Source organism: Metopolophium dirhodum, chromosome 1, assembly GCF_019925205.1.
Source record: "Metopolophium dirhodum isolate CAU chromosome 1, ASM1992520v1, whole genome shotgun sequence".
Classification (NCBI taxonomy): domain Eukaryota; kingdom Metazoa; phylum Arthropoda; class Insecta; order Hemiptera; family Aphididae; genus Metopolophium; species Metopolophium dirhodum.
In genome coordinates this window covers 74,803,809-74,823,821 of record NC_083560.1, presented here as the reverse complement: position 1 = coordinate 74,823,821, position 20,013 = coordinate 74,803,809, and the positions used below count along the sequence as shown (strand labels likewise).

Below are 20,013 nucleotides of genomic sequence, written 5' to 3'. Positions count from 1 at the left end.
AAAATAAAAATTAAAAACTGTCGAAATCGGACAAAGACCGATGTGCGTTTTGAACTGTGCTGAGGACGAGGCGCGCACATTCGTGACGCGTGAACTGTGCGATATGATGCTTCCAAGATAAGGACCGCGACCGTGGTGGTGGTATCGGCAGACGCGCGCGCCGTGTGTACGGTGGCGGGGTTCCGGGCTAGTATTTAAATTAGCGGCAATCGTATCGGAAATTAGTCAGAAACCTGTAGGATCAGTGTAATCAGTTCAGGTGTACTGTGCTAACGAGTATAATAACAATATACGCTGCAACGGTGTCGCAACACTCGTCCCAATACGATATATATACTATCCTTTCGTGCTTTCGAAGTTCAGTAGTAGTTCCGGCGGTGCACTACTCAGTCGCCGACTTCCTAAGTATCTCGACAGAGATAACGTTCACATCGACACCACAACGCGCTTTCCCGAAGTCCTGTCTACAGTTTGATGGTCGGTAACGCAAAATCTACAATGCTGAAAGCCAGTTTGTCATCGAAGAGGTTGTCGTTGGACGATTGCAGGAAGCCGTCCATGAAGATGCTCAACGCTTTCGGTCTGGACACGTCGCCGCTGTGCGCAGAAGCTTGCGCACTGGCCGAACGTGAACTCCGTGAGACCCCGGAACAGGTGCAGAAGTCGTTGGCCGAACTCAGAGAGTTGCTCAAAGGTTAGTCAAAGACGACCACCGCCATTCCCGAAGCGATTAATGGTCGGTGTTGGGAAACGATGATAGGTTCGCGGTTTTTTCGACTAGTCATAGATACTATAATCATAAAGATACCTAACACCCAACAGGTTTTTAGATTTTGAGCGAAGAGTGTATTGATTTTACGATGACCTGTTTTTGTTTTTTGTCTTTATTTTTGTGCCCGAAGATACTTTTTCAGTAGAAATAGATCCCAAGGGAGATTTTTGGTAACAAATTTGGATCTAGTGGATACTATTGGGAGGTCAAAATTGAAAATTATAATTGCTTTTTAAAATAACAGGGGAGGAATATGAACATTTGCTAAACATTATTTCGTTATTATATTAATATAACTTTTTAGTACCCTTGGTTTTTCATCGTATACAATGATTCTTCATTGAACACAAATTGAACACGTCGTGACGTCCATTACAGTGGTACTAGAGGTAACTCGAAACCTACAGGCAACAACTAGAGTAGTACAGCAGAGTGCGGTTACCTATTTGGCAGTTTTTTTTTTTTTAAATAATTTTTCATCATTACTCCGCAAAAACGAAGTTTGAATTTTTCCGTTTGCCTGTGGCGCGCGCTTAGTCGCTTTCCATATGGTCTGCCTCACATCGTAACGAATGCGTATATCCACTAAATTCCCCCCTAAAAATCTTCTAAATGTTTACTAGACGTTAAAGTGAGACGATAATATGATTTTAATAATATTAAATCACAATAAATTATTTGAGACCACTGTGAGAAAAAAAAATGTTTCTTTCCGGTGTCGTTAACGACATGGCTTTGTGCAGTGTTTGCTCGCAACACACACCGTATGATGGATAAAAGTCGATTTATTACGACAATCGCGTTAATTGCACATTGATTGGAAACGAAATCGACCCAGTCACACGGTTTATTATTATAACTACGAGTTCAAAATATTATTATTATTATTGCGATAAAGGCTGACACATTTTATCTACGTCTTTGTTTCGTGAAAATTATTATGGGGCACAAATCAACGGTTCCGTAATAGACTCGGCGAATATAATAAATTAGTAATTTACAGCTGGTATCGCATTCCTCTCACTGTTCAATAAAAAACTATTACCCGGTTCAATCAAAAACAATCGTTTGGGTATGGATAATGGGTTGTCGTTTTCTCAAAATGTCAATCCTTACAAACCATTATATTATAATATTATTGACAACACTGCTTTTGTTTCTTATATCTATTTATTTAAAATAGTCCAAACGTCCGAATCGGGTACTTTATTTCGTATACATTATTAATATTATTATCTGTGTGCATATCATAATAATTACGTAGTGCGTATTACATCATCATTAAATTCCGTTTTAATTAAACCGATGAATGACCACCACCTGTACACCTGGCTATTACCATTTCAAATTATAAGCCACATATATACGTATCATAAACGTTTACAAAGTACCAAAACCTCTAGTGCCATGCAAATATCGGCAACGCGTCATACTAAATCGACGGTGTACATTATATTATGTCGACTTATACTTCGATGTCAAAATCACTATTTTTTTTAATTTTTAAATAATAATAATATTAAAATATATTATGCTCCCCCCCCCCCCCCACATTTTTGACCATCATCCGTAAAACTGTAACTTCCTGAAACAAAACACGATCGTAACGGGTAGGTCAGGCTTGCGAGTATGTAAACTCGTGTTTCTGTTGACACTCAACGGGGTAGTAGGTACAGTAGGTACACAGTACACAGTACACAGTTAATAATTATTTTATTTTATTGATAAATTTACTTCAATAACAAAGTTTATAAGAGTATAAACTTGTTTTCTTTTTAATTACAATTTCTATTTCTTTAAATGGATTACTTTATTAGTTTATAAAATTTTACATTTTATTACTCTGTTAGTTGCTTCTATTTGGGCTCGTTTAGGATTTCGTTAACATATTATTATTATTATTATTGATATTATCGGTAGTCGCATACAATAGACGAGTATCTAAAAAAACGAGGTGGACATAATGCGCTTTTTTTCTCGTTCTACTTATCGGGAATCGTAGAATATCACTCTAAATAGGTACGAATATATTGTATATAATACGATACCTCGACGATAGATATCGACAATCACTCTGTACATTTGACTCTTCTGCTAAAATAATTAAATTACTTCCTTATCTCTTATACTTATGCCACGGGTATATTATATATTTAACTAAACATAATATTATAATCTAATGATATGATACATTATTGTATTTTTATTTATTGACGTACCGCGTGCTAAAACCGTTTCAATCGCTGCCCGAATAGATGATAAATATTTTGTTGCACAATCGTTTTTGAAGGGCACCATTACAGACAAAAAAATTTAAATACAAAAAAAAAAAACGGAAAAAAAACAAAATTTCGTGATAATAAAAACCATCAGCAAATAATAACAGTTCGTATATTACGAGTCCTACAACACAATAGTTTGAACTAATAATTATCCTTGAAACGTATGAAAACTAGCATAAGAATAATAATAATTATGCGTTCGTTCACGTTTTTAGCATGTGCGATAAAATTTATATAATGTTAAAAATCAAATATAAGTAATACCATTATCGTCAGCATCCCAAATGACTATTGCTCCGATCGTAGAAATAATCTCAGCACAGATCGCACGCTATCAGCTCTTAAACTGACGAGTCAATCGTATATAATATAACAGTGTAATATCACAGGTAGTATAATATACTACCTGTGTTATATTATAGCAAAACCATATATGCGCTTCGTCTACACTCTATACGAAAATTATTAATATATTAATGACTCGAGTATAAATTGTTGTAAATACTCCGCGCGTGGCCAAATTGGACCCAACCAAAATTAATATAACAGAGAAATTACATAATAATATTAGTCTTATTACAAAACGCCACGATGAACTCTACGATGGTAGAGCATAACAAAATCTATAGTCAGCGGGTAGCGTTATTTTTCGTACGATGCGCAGTAGGTACCCACGAATATAATAATATTATTATTATTATTATTATATATTATGTATTAATACCCACCCCAATACACACACACGCTTAATATGACCATAAAATATAATACATTATTTTTATGTATATAATAATACATCATAGTCGTTCCGTTGACCTCTCATTATGAATCTTACGATAAATTGAAAATAAATCAATTATAATATTTGATCGATAAATCAGTGTACCTAATATTGTTTTATAATATCAATATTGATATTTTATTCAAATTGCACCATAATAATATTACACTGATATAATATCGACTTATACTTGCAAACGATAACAATTAGTATTGTGATAATATTGTATACATTTTATTTATTTTTTCTCGTGCCTTACAGAGAAGAATACGATGTCGTACAAGGACACCGACGAATACTTGATGATATTCTTGAGACCGACCCATTTCTACGCCCAGAGTGCATACGATCTGGTAAGCAAACCCACGACTGACTTACTATTATTTTATTACCTATAATATCGATGTTGATCATCGCGAATGTCACGGCGGGTCGACAATCTGATCTAATTAGTCTGTTTACGTCTACAATGCGGTTCTCACGGGCACTAAATGTCAACACCTCGAGCTGATAATAATTACGTAATTTTTATTGACATTGTTGTGCATATTAGTCCTGATCACAGTCCTGCAGTGTATTGTGCACTATCAATTGTTTATATTATAAGAAAATATTATAATCAGTTTTGGTCACACACGCTCGCACGCGTATATAATATGATATAATAATATTGATAACTGCAGCAGTCTCGAGCGTTATGATATAATAATAATATTATTATCATGTGTGCGACAATAATAATAATAATAATAATTCATAATAATCACAATAATAATATTATATTCACGCGGTTCGTCGGAACATGAATCATAATTATTCTAACAGGTGGTATACCACGACAGCCAATTATACCGCAATTTTGTACTCTCGCAAACGAATTCTGTTGTCATTCGAATACGTTTTGCACAGCCGAGCACACGAACCGTCACTGTTCTGCTCTAAATTTTGCAGCCACCGATCTATATAATGTTTGAACTTCTAAGGCATTTCGTACATTTTCGCGTGTTAAATGCAAATTTTAATATTTCGCTCACTCACGAGAATATAATATTATCTTATTTGTAAAACGTTTCGATAAAAATCGATCCACGCACTGTCTTCATCAGCTAACACGTGGCTATTCGTTATTATATGTTTTTTATTAATAATAATATCATAAATTATTAGTCGTAGGTACTTTTTGATATGTTAATCAACAACGAGTTTGCGAATTCGTTTGCTCGCCGATCTATATAATATGTAATAATTCGAGAGAAGACTGAAAACGATATAATTAATTATTAAATTCGCTATCAAACACCAATTACGCGTCTTAATTACACTACACCTGCAGGAAGACGGTCGGCTAAAAATTGATTATCAGTGTAATTGAACGCCTGTTAAATACCTACACAATGTTATAATGTGCGGCATAAACCTAAAGAACAAAGATAATACAAGTGGTAGTTAATTAAAACGAAAATCGCAATAATCGTGTTCGATATATTTTGCATGAACTGTGATGATTAAAAACTCATTTATAACGTATCAATTTTCGTGTAATTTTTTACTTAGTCAACACGTTGAGCATATTATTATCATTTGCTTTAGGTACCTACACATTCAGTGTAACAGCAGGGTCCTATAGGTATATCTATTTTACAACATTTTCGTCGCCGATATAATATTAATATTATTATTTTGAAAAATAACGATATTATATTATTATAACGACGATTCGGATAGAACGCAAACACAATACCACATTTGTAATTTAAATGCTTTTGGCGTTGTGTCGTATAGATGAAACGTTTGGCCACGTTCAAAGATAAAAACGAGAAAATCGTCGCCAACCCTTTGCCGAGAGAAGAGAAGTCATTGTTTACCGAAAACAACGTTGTCAATGTGCTCGTCGACAGAGATCAAAAGAACAGGAGAGTCTTAATCCTAAACATGGGATGTAAGTATATTAATTAAATAATATGTTTGGATATTATATTTATGAATTTTACATACAAACATCGTGTTACGTGGTATTCGCAAAGAAGGTACTTCAACATCGTCGCTACAATATTATTATTACGGCTAAGACGGAAAGTCGTCGTTTTATAATAATATTTATAGTTTTAGATTGTTCGCGTCGTATTCATCTGAACGACGACGACAGCCACGCCTCACATAATATTTTCCATTAATTAGCTATAGCTATGCTTAATTAAAAATAATATATAGGTATACGTTACGCGTACTCCCATCGCACGGGCAAATAGAGGGTGGAAAAAACTGAAAGAGATATTTAATAGGTCTCAGACGATTTCTCGCGAATCTCTTCAATGCCCATATAATATGACTTAATATTATTATTATTTATTAGGAATTTTTTTAATTAGTATTCTATAATTCCTTCTAAACGTTCTCTTTTTGCGCGGCGATCGCAGTTAACCACCACGTGTGCATTAAACGAGATTTGTCGACAAAACCTGTGATTACAGCCTGCGACTATTACTATACATTACAATCGCCCCTTAAAACGATATCATATAATATGGGTTTTCTCTGGAGCAGCGGTAGAATTATTGTATTCTGGAAGATTTGCACGTGATAGTATAATTTTTATTTACCCTCGCCCACTCGCAACGCTCCCTTGCTCGGCGCCGATTGAAATTTGCGTTATTGATGATGTTTGACATTCATAATATACGATTTGGCCGGAAAGTTTAGATATTTATCACGCCTTCGTCGTTACATATAGTCATGGTACATATGCATTTTTTAAGACCTTCCGAGTATGGCATGGCTGTAATAGTAATATTAGTTACACGCGGTTTTTCGGTCGAACGTCATAATATTATTACTAGTGTTATTCTGTAACGGGGACAGTAATAAAATAAATTGTTATTGCGATAACCCTAAATAAATAAGTTATTAGTCTCGGGTAGGTACAACAAAAAAAATTATAATATTTTAGCGATGCGATCATCATTGCAAAACAAACAACAATAATGTATAGGAATCTATACTATTATGTACAATGATCGTTGAACAATAATTATTAAAATCGTTCGTTTGCAGTGCTGTGATATATATTTTTGTCGCCGTAGGTACCACTACGACATATGACTACAACTATGGAATTGCCTGAGTATAATAATACCTACTTATTTTATATTTGTCACGGACAGACTGAAAACCGTTTTTATCTCCATGTGCGTTGTTCTATCACGAATTATCTATTCGTATATTATAATATTCTATTATACGTACGAAGAAATATATTCTTTTTTATCTCGTTTGTATACTAATATTACTTCCTACTGTTGTCTTAATTACCATAAAGTGTAATCATTGTTGTTGCAACGAACGATTTATTTTCAATCGTCATAAACAGTCTGACACGCTGCACTTAGGAGTTTCTCAAAACGTTATCCGAATAATTACTTGTATTGATATTTTAAAAATCGGTACATATTTTTACGTTGACCATATTGACATATTGACCTCGATCCTTAAATTGTTTAGCGGCTTGGGACCCGAAAAGTCTTAACAGCGAACAGTTGTTCAAAGTTCTTTACCTGATCCAAATCGCATCGTTGGTGGAAGAAGAAACTCAAGTCCGTGGCGTGGTCATCATCATCGACTTCCATGGGCTGTCCACCAAACAGGTCATGGCCATGTCACCATCGTTCGCAATGACATTGCTTCTTTACATCCAAGTAAGCGCATTCGAAAAAATAAGTTATATTCATTTTACGGAAAGCAAACCACGCCGATAGAGGTGTAGGTACTTCGAAATCTATCGTTCTCTCTCCACCAAGTTCAAAGTCTACAACGTCGTGTCTCATCCGCAGAACAAAAAAAATATCTAAATAATAATTATAATAGTACCTATATCGTCGAACTCAAGCGATGCGTACTCGAATGCGCGCAATGGTGTTTGGACTCGATAATAATGTTTTGCCCCTGACATATTTTAAAAGGTTTTACTTATCGATCTATGCGTAATAAAATATAATTTAGTGCGTCGTTTATGTAGACTGTCTATTCGTAACAATCCGTGGGGTGAAACTATAATTATTGGCTACCGTGTTAAGTTAAACATCGAAAACATTTTCAGCCGATGTAACCTCGGCGTATCTATAAGAGATAGACACCAGAAATTTGTTTTTATTAAATTATTCGACTTCCCGTGCGCGCGTTAAAAACAATAAATTACTGTTTTCGACGCAGACGCACTTGTAATCATTATTATTATTATTACGATATTAAAAGTGGTTACGTATAGGTTAAAGCTTGTATATATTTAACGTGCAAGCGCTTGTAGCATATATGGGAAATATAGAAACGCGTTATGGTCAAAAGTTCAATACCACGGTAGGGTTTTAACGTCAATCGACAATCATACTTCATTCGATTTAATATCAGATTTTTGGCGATAATATTTATCAATTAAACTATTTTATAATAAATAACGGACTCAAAATTATAATATTATTATTATGTTTACGTCAAATATATAAATAATAATAATAATAATAATAATGAACTTTAAATCTAATAGAACTGATTAAATTATTATGTTTTACAATCGCATTATATAGATAAACAAAAGCGAATAAAAATGTAATATATTTATTTGTACTCCTAAATCAACGCCAAAATACGCAAAACTCAAAACATTTTTATAGGTTTTTTTGTACAACAAATGCAGTACTGAAAATAGTACACTTAAAACTACAATCGTTGTTTGCATATAATAATAATTGTCATTCAATAATTGCATTAATGACCGTGTACTTAACATTTTTTTCGTTTTCGTATGAACGTATAGGAAGCCATGCCACTCCGTATGAAGGAAGTGCACATTGTTCGTCAGCCGTTCTTGTTCAACATGGTGTGGCCGATGTTCAAACAATTTGTTGGAGACAAACTCAAGAAACGTGTACGTATTCCAATATTTGGTATTCAAGTCTTTATTTATTTCATATTTTAAGACACGCGATCGCACAGTTTTGGCAATGTATTGCGTGTATGTGCGTGATATTATGGCTATTGGATGATATCCGATGGTTGTGTTGCAAAATCTAATCGTTTGTTTTCTCTCGCGGTTTTTAGCTGTTTTTCCACGGTAACAAGATGTCGTCTCTGCACAAGCATTTGGACGCTAACATGCTCCCCGAAGACTATGGTGGCAAGAAACCCAAGTTGAACTACTCGAGCGCCGATTGGTACCCTGTAATGCAGGACCTTCAGAACTACATCGCAGGTTTGTGCCGATTCGTATTAATTATTCACTCCATTATGGTGTCCCGGAATCATAAACTTGTATTATATTTGTTTCGAGGGGGAGGGGCACTTTAAGAACTCGAAGAGTTTTCTGGGGGGTGGTCACCATAACGCAATGTACCTACCAATTTTGATCCGAAGAAAGTAAAGGCAAAATCAAAAAATCAAATTTAAATTACTAATGAAAACCTCATAATATTATTATAATTCAACTCCATCAAATTAAAAACAAATTTCTCGTCTGGGTGTCGGGTAAAGCTGGTTTGACACTATGTTTGATCCACTGACCCAGCTGCACTCTCGATAAACGATGCACCGTGTAAATCACGAAATGCTTCATCAGCTATTATATCATTATCATACGTTCTGTTATACTTACATGTGCACATTTTTACAGACTGGAACACGTATGGATTGAAAAAGTAATGACTACGGCAACAATCGGAAACGGCTCATGAAAATGTTTGCGGTCACTTGGGCAGTAAACTGAATACGATACTCTACATATTTATTGGAACTCATAGAATAATAATAATCATAATCAAAAAAGAAAAACTTTTCAACGGTAGTAAACATTATATGGGCCTAGATATAATGCGTTTTATAATATTATTATCATATTAAGTTTTAATAATGGTGTTCCCATTAAGGGCAAGGTGTTTTAAAAATGGCACGGTTTTAATTCATTTGCGCGTTTTTTGCAAACCACAAACTAAGTTTTCACCTCGATGTTGTCATAATTTGTAATATTTATTTATTTAATGAACAAGAGCCATTATAATATATAATAATAATATATACATAAATATATATATTTATTCGATGATGGATAAATAAATATGTTTATGATTTGATTATTACACGGGCTTTTAGTTGTGCATTTAAATACAAATGTAACGGTTAGTCGTCAATATATATATAATAAATTACATTTCAGATATGAAATTGTTTCTTAATGGCTTTATGTCTTTTTATTTTTTTCCATTTTATACCTATTTTTTTTTTTATTGAATATTATCTCTTTTAAGGACACATATGTTACCTATAGTTGTTTTATAGAACCTTAGTTTTTAAGTTGTATTTTATATGCGTATACATAGTTTTAGAATCAAACAGTTCGATTATTGGAAAGTGATATAAAAGTAGTATTTTTGTATTCAATTATAATATGCTAAGTACAGTATACTCGAATTGAAATATGTCGATATTAATTTATAGTAAATATATTATCAATAACTCTGCGGTTGTAAAAAATCTAAACCAGCTGTTATTTTATTTTAAACGAAAATAAAAATCAATTTACGATACCACATTGTTGTACATATTTTATTCAATATTGTCAATACACTAATTATTAGTGTTGGTAATATACCTAATAATAAATATTATTATTTTTATTATTATACGGAAGTAATGGAAATCAAACTAGAAACCGTTTCTCATTCACATTGTATGCGGTGACTTTAACAAGTCGACTGCTTTGTGAATCAAATATGATACGCACGTTAAACTTTCAATTATTGCCTTAATATTTTACTTATCCTACTTGTAATTTTTTTCTTTGAGTGTCATATTATATGATACAGTGAAATTTTTAATTCGATTGTCAGTGGGTATATTAATGTCATGGGTGCTTGGTAAAATAATTATGATTTAATATGACATACCTACAGAAAACGTGTCTCTTCTGAAGTTTACTGGTTTGAAAATATATCTGGCTACGACAAGGTATGTTATAACGATGTCTGTACCTAATTTGCCGATCACCTGAATCCGACATCAATTTTTCAAAGCATTAAAAGTTTTAGATTTAACAATGAGCTAAGATTCTTTAAAAAATTCCTACATCACGTGTCCAGGTGTCCTACATATTTTATTAAATATTGTCATAACACGTAATAGTAATATAATATGGATGTAATGGAAATCAAACTAGAAACCGTTTGCCATCCCCATTATATGTGTAGGTGACTTAAACAAATTGACTGCCTTGTGTATCAAATGTGAAACGCACGTAATTGCCCTTAATTTTACTAATATACTTTTCAATTGGCGTTGCGTAATTATTTCTGTTTTTCTGCTGTTTTTTTTCATTTGTTATGATGATTATTATATTTAAAGATTATTCTGTTTTTGACTTCCCAAAGTTTTTATCAGGAATCACCCTCAATGCAGAACATTAAAGAAACTTTTTTGCTTCAAATGGTGATGATGGATTAAAAAAAAAAAATATATAATAAAACCATGCCTCACATTATTGTAAGACTAATACATTTCTCACTATGCATAGAATTGAAGATTGCAATTAAAATTAAACCACATGGATAATATTATATTGAGTAATTATTTTTTGAGCGATCAAGTGGGTAAATAAAACGAGTTAAATAGAATTTATATAGAATTGATTAGTTTAAAAGTTTAATAAAAATTATCACGTTGTGAGGTAGGTACTTTAGAGGTGATTATCGGTATTTTTTTAAATTTACAGTATTCACAAATAACTGTTTTTTTAAATATTACTAATTCATAATTATCTCATGGTAAGTTACTATATAATAGTGCGTATCAGACATTTTTTTGTTGATTAATAAGTGTTAATAATTAAGGAGTTACATTTTTAATATTTGGTCAACGAATGAATGCGTTGACCTAACTCTGACCTTTCTGATAGCGGTATCATCAAATACTCATACATTTAACACTACGAGACAATTTTCATATAATATCATAAAAATGTACCTACCTACTTAATGTTTATATTTAGAATAGTCAGTGTAGTATGCGTAACACTTCTTCTTAGTCGTATCAATATTTTATATTCAATGTGGTATATTGTAGTATACTGGTAAGTAATGTTAATTAGTGTTTTGAACAGTTTACCTATACTTACTTTTTTATTTGAAAATATAATTATATTATTATTATAATTTATGAACGTTAATATCGTAAATACAAAGATTTCAAAGTAATCGTGAATAGTAATATATAATATTGTTGGTTTATAAATATAGTAAGACAAATATTTGTTTGTCAATACAAAATTTAATTTTAATTTTTTAAATTGTCATACCATTTACATTAGTATTAGTAACTGTATACTGTATAGTGTAATAACTAATAATAAACTAACTTATAAACACATGCAAACATGATATTCAAGTTAGTTAATTATAAATCAACAACAACATCTTCTCGCATGATTTAAAAAAAATTTGTATTTGAATTAAGCTTAATGGCCAGATAGACTATTATTTCAATTTAGGTATTTTATCTTCCACTTTATCGATTTTGTCACCCGCAGATTTATATTTTTCAGCAGCATCTATTGCAGTTACAATCGCTGGTCCTCCAGGTACAAAAAGGCTGATTCCAGTTTTTATAGCGTCTTTGGTAGAGTCACTTGTCAATACATCTGTAACCATTCCCGTATAGTCTGTCGGTTTGTCACCTTCCTTATCGTCTTTATTGTTATCTTCCTTTTCATCTTTTTTGTCATTATTGTCATCTTTTTTTTCATTATTGTCATCTTTTTTGTCATTATTGTCATCTTTTTTGTCATTACTGTCATCTTTTTTTTCATTATTTGTATCCTTAGAGCCACCAAATAAATTTAACAGTGGTGATAACATACTCTTGCCCATATCCATACCTTTTGATAATAAACCTGGCTCTTTGTCATTATTTTTACCATCATCTGCACCACCATCTGCATCATCATCTGCACCACCATCTGCACCACCATCTGCATCAGGATCTGCATCACCTTTTTCTGGATCTTCCTCTTCGTCACCATCACTGAAACCTCCTCCAAACAGCAAAGCTTTACCGACCGAAAGAAATTCAAATCCAGATTTTATTAGACTCATCGGTGACAATTTACTCATATAATACTGCCACCTAGGAACGACTTTATATCGTTTTCCTTTTTTTCTTCGTAGATCGTTTTTGTAATAGCCTGCTTGTCCTCTTACCACGTAACAACGTTTCTCATATGAGTAGTAAATCCTACTCGGCAAAGTACCAAACAATACATACGTGAAACGTTCACTAGGTGTAAGTACTTGACTTATTGTCGATAGATGGTATCCCTGAAAATAGAGAAAATATTATAGTATAGATAATTCATATTTAATAGTTTTTAAATTAAAAAAAAATTATGTGTTTGTTATAGTATTGGATGATATTAAACTGTTTGATGAAAGGAATAAGAAGAAAATAAATCAAAAAGTACGCAATCCGTCAATTTTAGTGGCGTGAGATAATTCACGAGATTACGCGACACAACAAACGAACCCAAATCGGCTTTATTCTATCTTATTTACATATTTATAATTTGAAACTAACATTATTACTTAATAACCTACTTACGCTAAGCTATTTTTTTAAATTCCAATTAGAAAAACGAGCAACATTGTATTAAATTTTTAATTTTCAGTCTTGGTATTAAAATTAAAATTATTATACATTTTTAACTATAAAAAAAAATACGTAATTATAACGAATTTCGTCAAACTTCAAACTTCAAATTCTTCTAATTTACGATTTTTAATATTTGTGATTATTTAAGTTTGATATTTTTTAATCAAACCTAAAAACAAGATCAACATGATGTCAAAAACTGTTATTGCATAAAATATTGACGTTTTTTTGGAATTTTTAATATTTTCTCCTATTATTTTGAAAATTATTAGGAATTTTTTTTCGACCACTTCAAAGCATCAATTTCATTAATTTTGCTTAACGACACCTCCCTTAAAGTTGATAATTAAAGTTTTTTACTGTTTCTAATGATGATATCAGAAAAAAATAAAAATAAGTATCAGTACTACCTCTAATTAGTCAAACTTTTAATATGTCAATTTATTTGACCTCACTACTTTGAACTTTCTAATATTGTAAAATATTGAGTTTAATAAATTAAAATTTTTTTTTTCAATAGTTAACTGATATTCTAATTGTATGTAAATGAAATGATACTTTGGAAAATTAACTTATACCAAATAATACAGAATATGTGTATTAGAGAAATGTCAAGGGTCAGATTTGATGTAATCCGAGTTTATGAATATTTCAGTAGCGCTGACTTAGGTATAAGTTTCCATTTCGGCATAGCGCTGTGAATTTATTTGCTTCTGGATGTAGTGGAGTTATTCCGCGCTTCGACGATTTATCGCAAAACCGGAAAGATCTAATATCACGCATGAATATTAAATAATTTCTGGGGAAAAAATTACCGTCTCGGGGCCGATTGTATGATGGTATGAACGCGCATTTGGGTGTTTATGAGTATTCTGGATAATATTTTATTATGATTTCGGTTGGAAAGATTAAACAATTATTTAAACATATACTTAGAATGTAGTTAAAACCACGTGAACATGAGAGACAAGCCCGCCGGTCTCCTGTGCAGTCAAAAAATAAATTAAATTGCTTAGAAAAAATACGTCAGGACGAGTATATGTCACTTTCCAGAGATAACGTACAATTAAAAATATGACAATATCAAAATCGTCTATATAGGGCCGAATTGGCAGACAGAACCCCCCCCTTTTTAGGGGTCAGTGTGCGGTGAAAATTGAATTTCTTTTATTATAATATAGATTGAACTTTATGCCATATTGGACGATGTTATTATCTCTTATAGTTGTGTTGGCGCCGACGTGGCTGTGAAGAAATCAATCGGTTACTAAACCGTGACCACGCTACCACAGTCGTGTTCCGTGTAATTACTTTATTAAGGAGGGTTTTAGGTTCAGTTACCACACGATTAACCACGATACCGTATTGTTGGACATAGCTGAACATTTTTCGTGTACACGGCAAACGTGTATAGTGAAAACCCACCTTTAGATAACAATGTAACATCACCTATATATACGTCAAACAGAAACCTCCTCACCGGTCGCCTACTATGGTAGTAATTAAAAAAAAAGAAAACACGTCAATCAGCTCTATTTCACACTATATTTATTGGGTTTATTTATGTTTGTTTTATGCGTTTTGTAAATATGTTGCCAATATACATATATTATGTTGGGACAACACAGTCTGTGAAATCGCATGTATTTGTTTTGTTTTCATATCAATACAAAATGGTTGACGGTCCAAATTGTCTATTGTAATTATATATACCTATTCCATATTGCAAAAAGTGTGTACAAAAATATGATAAAACTTTAGTAGTGTATTAAATTAAACTTAAAATTAATTAAAATGATCAGTATTATTTTTTTAAGTCCAATATTGAAACAGTAGGCCATAGACAGGTTAAAATATGTAGGTCCATGTTATTCGTGATTGTTTAAACCAGGGACTGGAACCTTTTGAATTTATCAGTATTGGTTCTGGTACAGGTTCTCCTAAAATAAAATAACTGTTCCGGTTCGGTAATGATTTTTTGATAAAAAAAATTAAGGTTCCAGATAATTTCGATGTCAGTTCCAGATAATTTAGGTATCGAAAAGTATAATAATTTTAAATGCCTATCCAGAATGCGGGTTTCATTTAAAGTTAGAATATTAGAAAACTTATATAATCATAGTTTACACACAAAACCATTAAATTATGATAGATAAAAATATTTTCTTTTTGAACCTAAAAGAACCTATTTAATTCAAAAATTCCTGTTCGGTTCCGGTACTTTATTTATTAAAATAAAGGTTTCGGTTCCGGTTCTGGTTCTTAATATTTAAAAGGTTCCGGTTCCAGTTTCTTGTTTAAACCAATATCAGAGTATTATTACCAACATCGGCGGAAATATAGGTACAGTTAAAAATGTTTGTAAAATTTTCTAATAATATTGTAATCCTTTAATAAATTTAATTTTAATGGCTTGGCTGTGTATTGTAAAATCTGACAAGTTACAGAAGAAATTACAGAAGAATTGTACAACCGGTGAAAAGCGTGTAGTTGGTACCTGGTATAATATGTAACTAATCATGTTCAACAAAATTGAAAATAATATAACTAATCAAACTATTAAACCGTAGCTGTAGTCAAACTTTAGAAATCCTAAAACTCGGTTAGGTTAGGTCGAGTGGACCTTGTCTATTCAGCGCTACAGTTAAAAATGCAACTTATCTATTACGTCATTGTTTTTAAATGTTACTTTTCACTCCAGACTTTTGAACCATTTAAATCCAATAATAATATTGGCCCCTGGCTCTGATGATATTCCAGGCAATCCTTCGAGATATCTTAAGATAAAGTGGTGCAGAGATTTAATAAATCATAATATAAAATATTAATACATTACAGTTATTACTACATAATATTGTATTTAATATCAAATTAAAATAAATTAAAAATAGTTTTAACTTTTCATCCACGTACAATTTTTAATCATTATGCATTTTAAAGTTGAAACCCATAACATGATGCATATGATATAACTATTATTGTCATAAAATAAATTGTATTATTTGACTTTATTTGATGTTTTACCTTTTTTATAACTGAATATTGTGGTAAATGCCGACGGCAATATAAAATTATAAGATATTATTTGATAATATTTGTGATCCGTATACTTATTATATTTACAAAAAAACCAGAATTGATTACGTACCTATCGAAATCGTTAAATTTTTTCATAATAATTTCTCATCGTGAGAATTTAGTATTTATATATTATATTATACTCGTTTCGGCTAAATGCTTGGATTTTTCTCCGTATAAATGAGAAAATATAGTACACTCGGGATTAAGTTCAAACACTGCACTGTCCGACTGCACACATAAGCAAACTTCGAACCGATTACTTAAAATAAAAAACTTTTGCTACAATTCTCCGAGTTGTATTTCGTTTACTTTTACAAAAACGAACACATATCTGTATGTATCTAGAACTACACTAGAAGTGTTGCGAAAAGGAATAAAATTCATTTTACTAAAAGTAAAAGTTATTTATAAAGTTTTCGTTCAGAGTTTTCTTTGAGGTTCATAATATTAAATAAAAATATATTATTATTATATTTTTCGTTTTTTTCGATAAGCGTTTATAATAAATGATTGTTATTTTCTGTGTGCATAGGTTATCAAATAATATATATTGTTGCATAAGGTTATTCATTTTATGGTATATATCGCATCGGAAATTTGTGATAAAGTCACACTTAATATATATTTTTATATTATATTACGTACAGGTATATATTTATTTGATACGATAACGTACTGGGTACCCACTAATATAGATATTGACTGCTGAATATTGTTATTTTAAGACCAATACAATTTATAGAAATTTTAGAAAAACGTAATAACTAATAAACCGATAAAATGTTTATTTTTCAAAAATCAGGAACATCTAATTTCGGGTTTAACCTATTTTGAGGATTTCATAGTAGACAATTGAATTTGAAAGTTAAAATTATTTAAAATTACTATGAGGGAAGTAGTAAATCTACATTTTTAATACTTACCTATAACTAATTTGTCATTTATTAAATTTGATTTTTTTTTAAATTAAAATTTAAAAATAGTTTGTTTGAGATTATGTAATTAAAAATGTATTTATTAATTAAAAAAGTAAGCATTCATAATGATAAAAAAAAGTATATTTGTGGTGACTTCCAATTATGTAAATAAATGTTTATACTTTTTAAGAGTAAAAGTGTTTTCTGTTAAGTTAATTGTCTTGTGTACACGTAATTTATTATTGACCAAATCAACACAATAAGCTTATAAATGTTAATAAGATAATGATAGTACACTATTTGTTTCATCTCTCTGACCACACGTAACATTGCAAAAATGTCCGTTCAGCAGAACCAATCTTGTGTTATTAGCTTTAACATTAGAGTGAATTTACCTATAATTTACCTATCAAACTTGAAGTTAAGGATATTGTTTGTGTTATTACGCGTTTACTTTTTTTGGTATTTACCGTGATATATTATGAGCATTTTTAAATTCAAATATTTTACGTAGATAGTTAATAAAATTTAAATCATCGTATAAAATTCAACTTATAAAAAAATAAATATTACTAAATATTAAATTTATATTTTAAAATAATCTATTGATTCACTGTATTATAGGATAAGCTATCAACACAGGTACACATTGTACCAAATATTCGTTTTACCAAACGAAAATTGGTGTGTTGAGCGTGTATCAGAGAGATGAATCATTTAGTTCGCTGACATGCTCTTTAGTCTCATTCGATACTTACTTGATTATTGTATTCATGCGACGTGGGTATATTAAAAATTAACACGTAAGAACTCAGTATAAAAATAATGCTAATAAATGAAGTCATATTTTAGAATGTTTTTTAAATTTTTTTCTTCGGACCTAAGAGTGCAGTATAGTTTTGTACAATGTGCCGCAACAAAATTTCATGGTGATTTACCAACTATGAAAAAATATTATGCCTTGCTGAAATATTTTATGAATTGTATAAACACGCGTTGACATCTGTCCACCGGTTTAGTGAATTGTATGAGTACATGTTTAAATACCACGTACATTGGAGAACACACGAACCGTGTAGTAATGACGCATCGAATATTATACGATGATTATTCAATCAGATTTTATAAAATGGAAGAGAACCTTTAATATTATCCATCCCAATAACTTATAAATTATAATATCGAGTTTAATACTTAAATTGTTTTTTATTTGAGCGAGCTTTAAGAGTCAATTATACTTGGCATCTATGTGTTGTTAAATTTTATTATGGTATTAAATAGTTAACGATTTATGATAATGATATAATATTATGTGATATGCAATTTAAAAATTTAGTTTTTTATATTTATTGCAACCTAAATTCTATTAATATTTAAATAAAAATTATTATTATTTTATTTTAGAAATAAATGACTATTTAGTTTGAATTTATTCTAAATTAATGATTATATACTTAATAAAACTAAATACATGTAAAAAAAAACAATTATTAAACCCTATTTGGTAGAAATTTGAAAGAATTTCCCAGGGATTTTCCTACTAAAATCACTATAACAACGCACATATTAAAACACATATTTTAATTGAACTAGTGAAGTGTGTACAAATCAATTTCGATAATATTTTTAGCTTGAACATGATTTACACGTACCACTGGATATTCAGGCCAATAAATATGAAATAGAATTATTTGACTTTAAAAAGCAATTTTATGATGTTATTTGCCACAAAATGTGTCAAGTTCTAAAATTGACTGACCTAAGTTAATATCAAATCAATATTTTGATCATCCGATATAGGTCGATAAATATAAGTAAAAAGACACAGCACTCAGTTCATTGTTTTATTCTTTATATAGTTTTAGATTTTGAATGAAGTTAGGAAATATATTGGTTCAACAATAATGCTTTTTATTCATTTATTTTATGTACGTATCTAACACATACTCGTATTTTTGGAGCAGAAAACATTTTTTAAGTAGTACTCTTTTTTTAACTGGAAAAAACTAACAAAAATAACGGTTTACGCGTCATCGGTTTTTGATAAAATTATCATTTTTTTTAATTCATAAATTGAAGAGAATTTATTGAAACACTTTAAACATTTATATTATTTGCATTATCTAGACATGATATATTTTTTTTAAATATCTTGGCTCTTCATTATAGATTTTTTTAGTCATATATGTTTTAAAGTTTTGGTTTTTTCTCGGTTCACGATGATAATAACTATAATTAATTGTGAATACATTTTTGTTTCAATTTCAATATGTACCTACCAGGTACCTAGATAATTTTTCATACTGCCTTCAATTAATTATGACAATTTCATACCCCCCTCCCCCCATTTTAAATTATGGCATTTTTAAAACAATTAATAAAATATGAAAACACTAACTGATGGTGGTTACCTTCTTATAATACCTATATAATTAATAATTAAATTAATATAATATTATAATGTACTTAATAATTTATTTTAGATTCTAAACGAAGTGA

General features: G+C 30.7%; 2 protein-coding genes across 2 annotated transcripts; one reads left to right on the top strand and one right to left on the bottom strand.

The window, feature by feature from the left end:
- Positions 1-212: 212 nt before the first annotated feature.
- Positions 213-10,407, top strand: LOC132935886 (retinaldehyde-binding protein 1). Its single transcript, XM_061002523.1, has 7 exons — positions 213-694; positions 4,097-4,188; positions 5,618-5,774; positions 7,334-7,527; positions 8,643-8,753; positions 8,927-9,077; positions 9,495-10,407. Exons 1-7 carry the CDS (start codon positions 475-477, stop codon positions 9,521-9,523), a joined length of 954 nt encoding a protein of 317 aa, XP_060858506.1. The 5' UTR covers positions 213-474; the 3' UTR covers positions 9,524-10,407.
- A 1,636-nt stretch (positions 10,408-12,043) lies between these two features.
- Positions 12,044-18,463, bottom strand: LOC132934856 (putative surface protein SACOL0050). Its single transcript, XM_061001240.1, has 2 exons — positions 18,273-18,463; positions 12,044-13,185 (listed from the first exon to the last, which is right to left on the bottom strand). The coding sequence occupies exons 1-2, from the start codon at positions 18,357-18,359 to the stop codon at positions 12,346-12,348; spliced, it is 927 nt and encodes a 308-aa protein (XP_060857223.1). The 5' UTR covers positions 18,360-18,463; the 3' UTR covers positions 12,044-12,345.
- Positions 18,464-20,013: the final 1,550 nt, after the last annotated feature.

Excerpts from the sequence above, each read along its gene's own strand:
- LOC132935886 (XM_061002523.1), top strand. The coding sequence starts at position 475 with ATGGTCGGTAACGCAAAATCTACAATGCTGAAAGCCAGTTTGTCATCG. Across the intron at positions 5,775-7,333 it reads CTTAATCCTAAACATGGGAT|CGGCTTGGGACCCGAAAAGT; the intron begins GTAAGTATATTA and ends TAAATTGTTTAG. Across the intron at positions 9,078-9,494 it reads CCTTCAGAACTACATCGCAG|ACTGGAACACGTATGGATTG; the intron begins GTTTGTGCCGAT and ends ACATTTTTACAG.
- LOC132934856 (XM_061001240.1), bottom strand. The coding sequence starts at position 18,359 with ATGACTTCATTTATTAGCATTATTTTTATACTGAGTTCTTACGTGTTA. Across the intron at positions 13,186-18,272 it reads CGCATGAATACAATAATCAA|GGATACCATCTATCGACAAT; the intron begins GTAAGTATCGAA and ends CTCTATTTTCAG.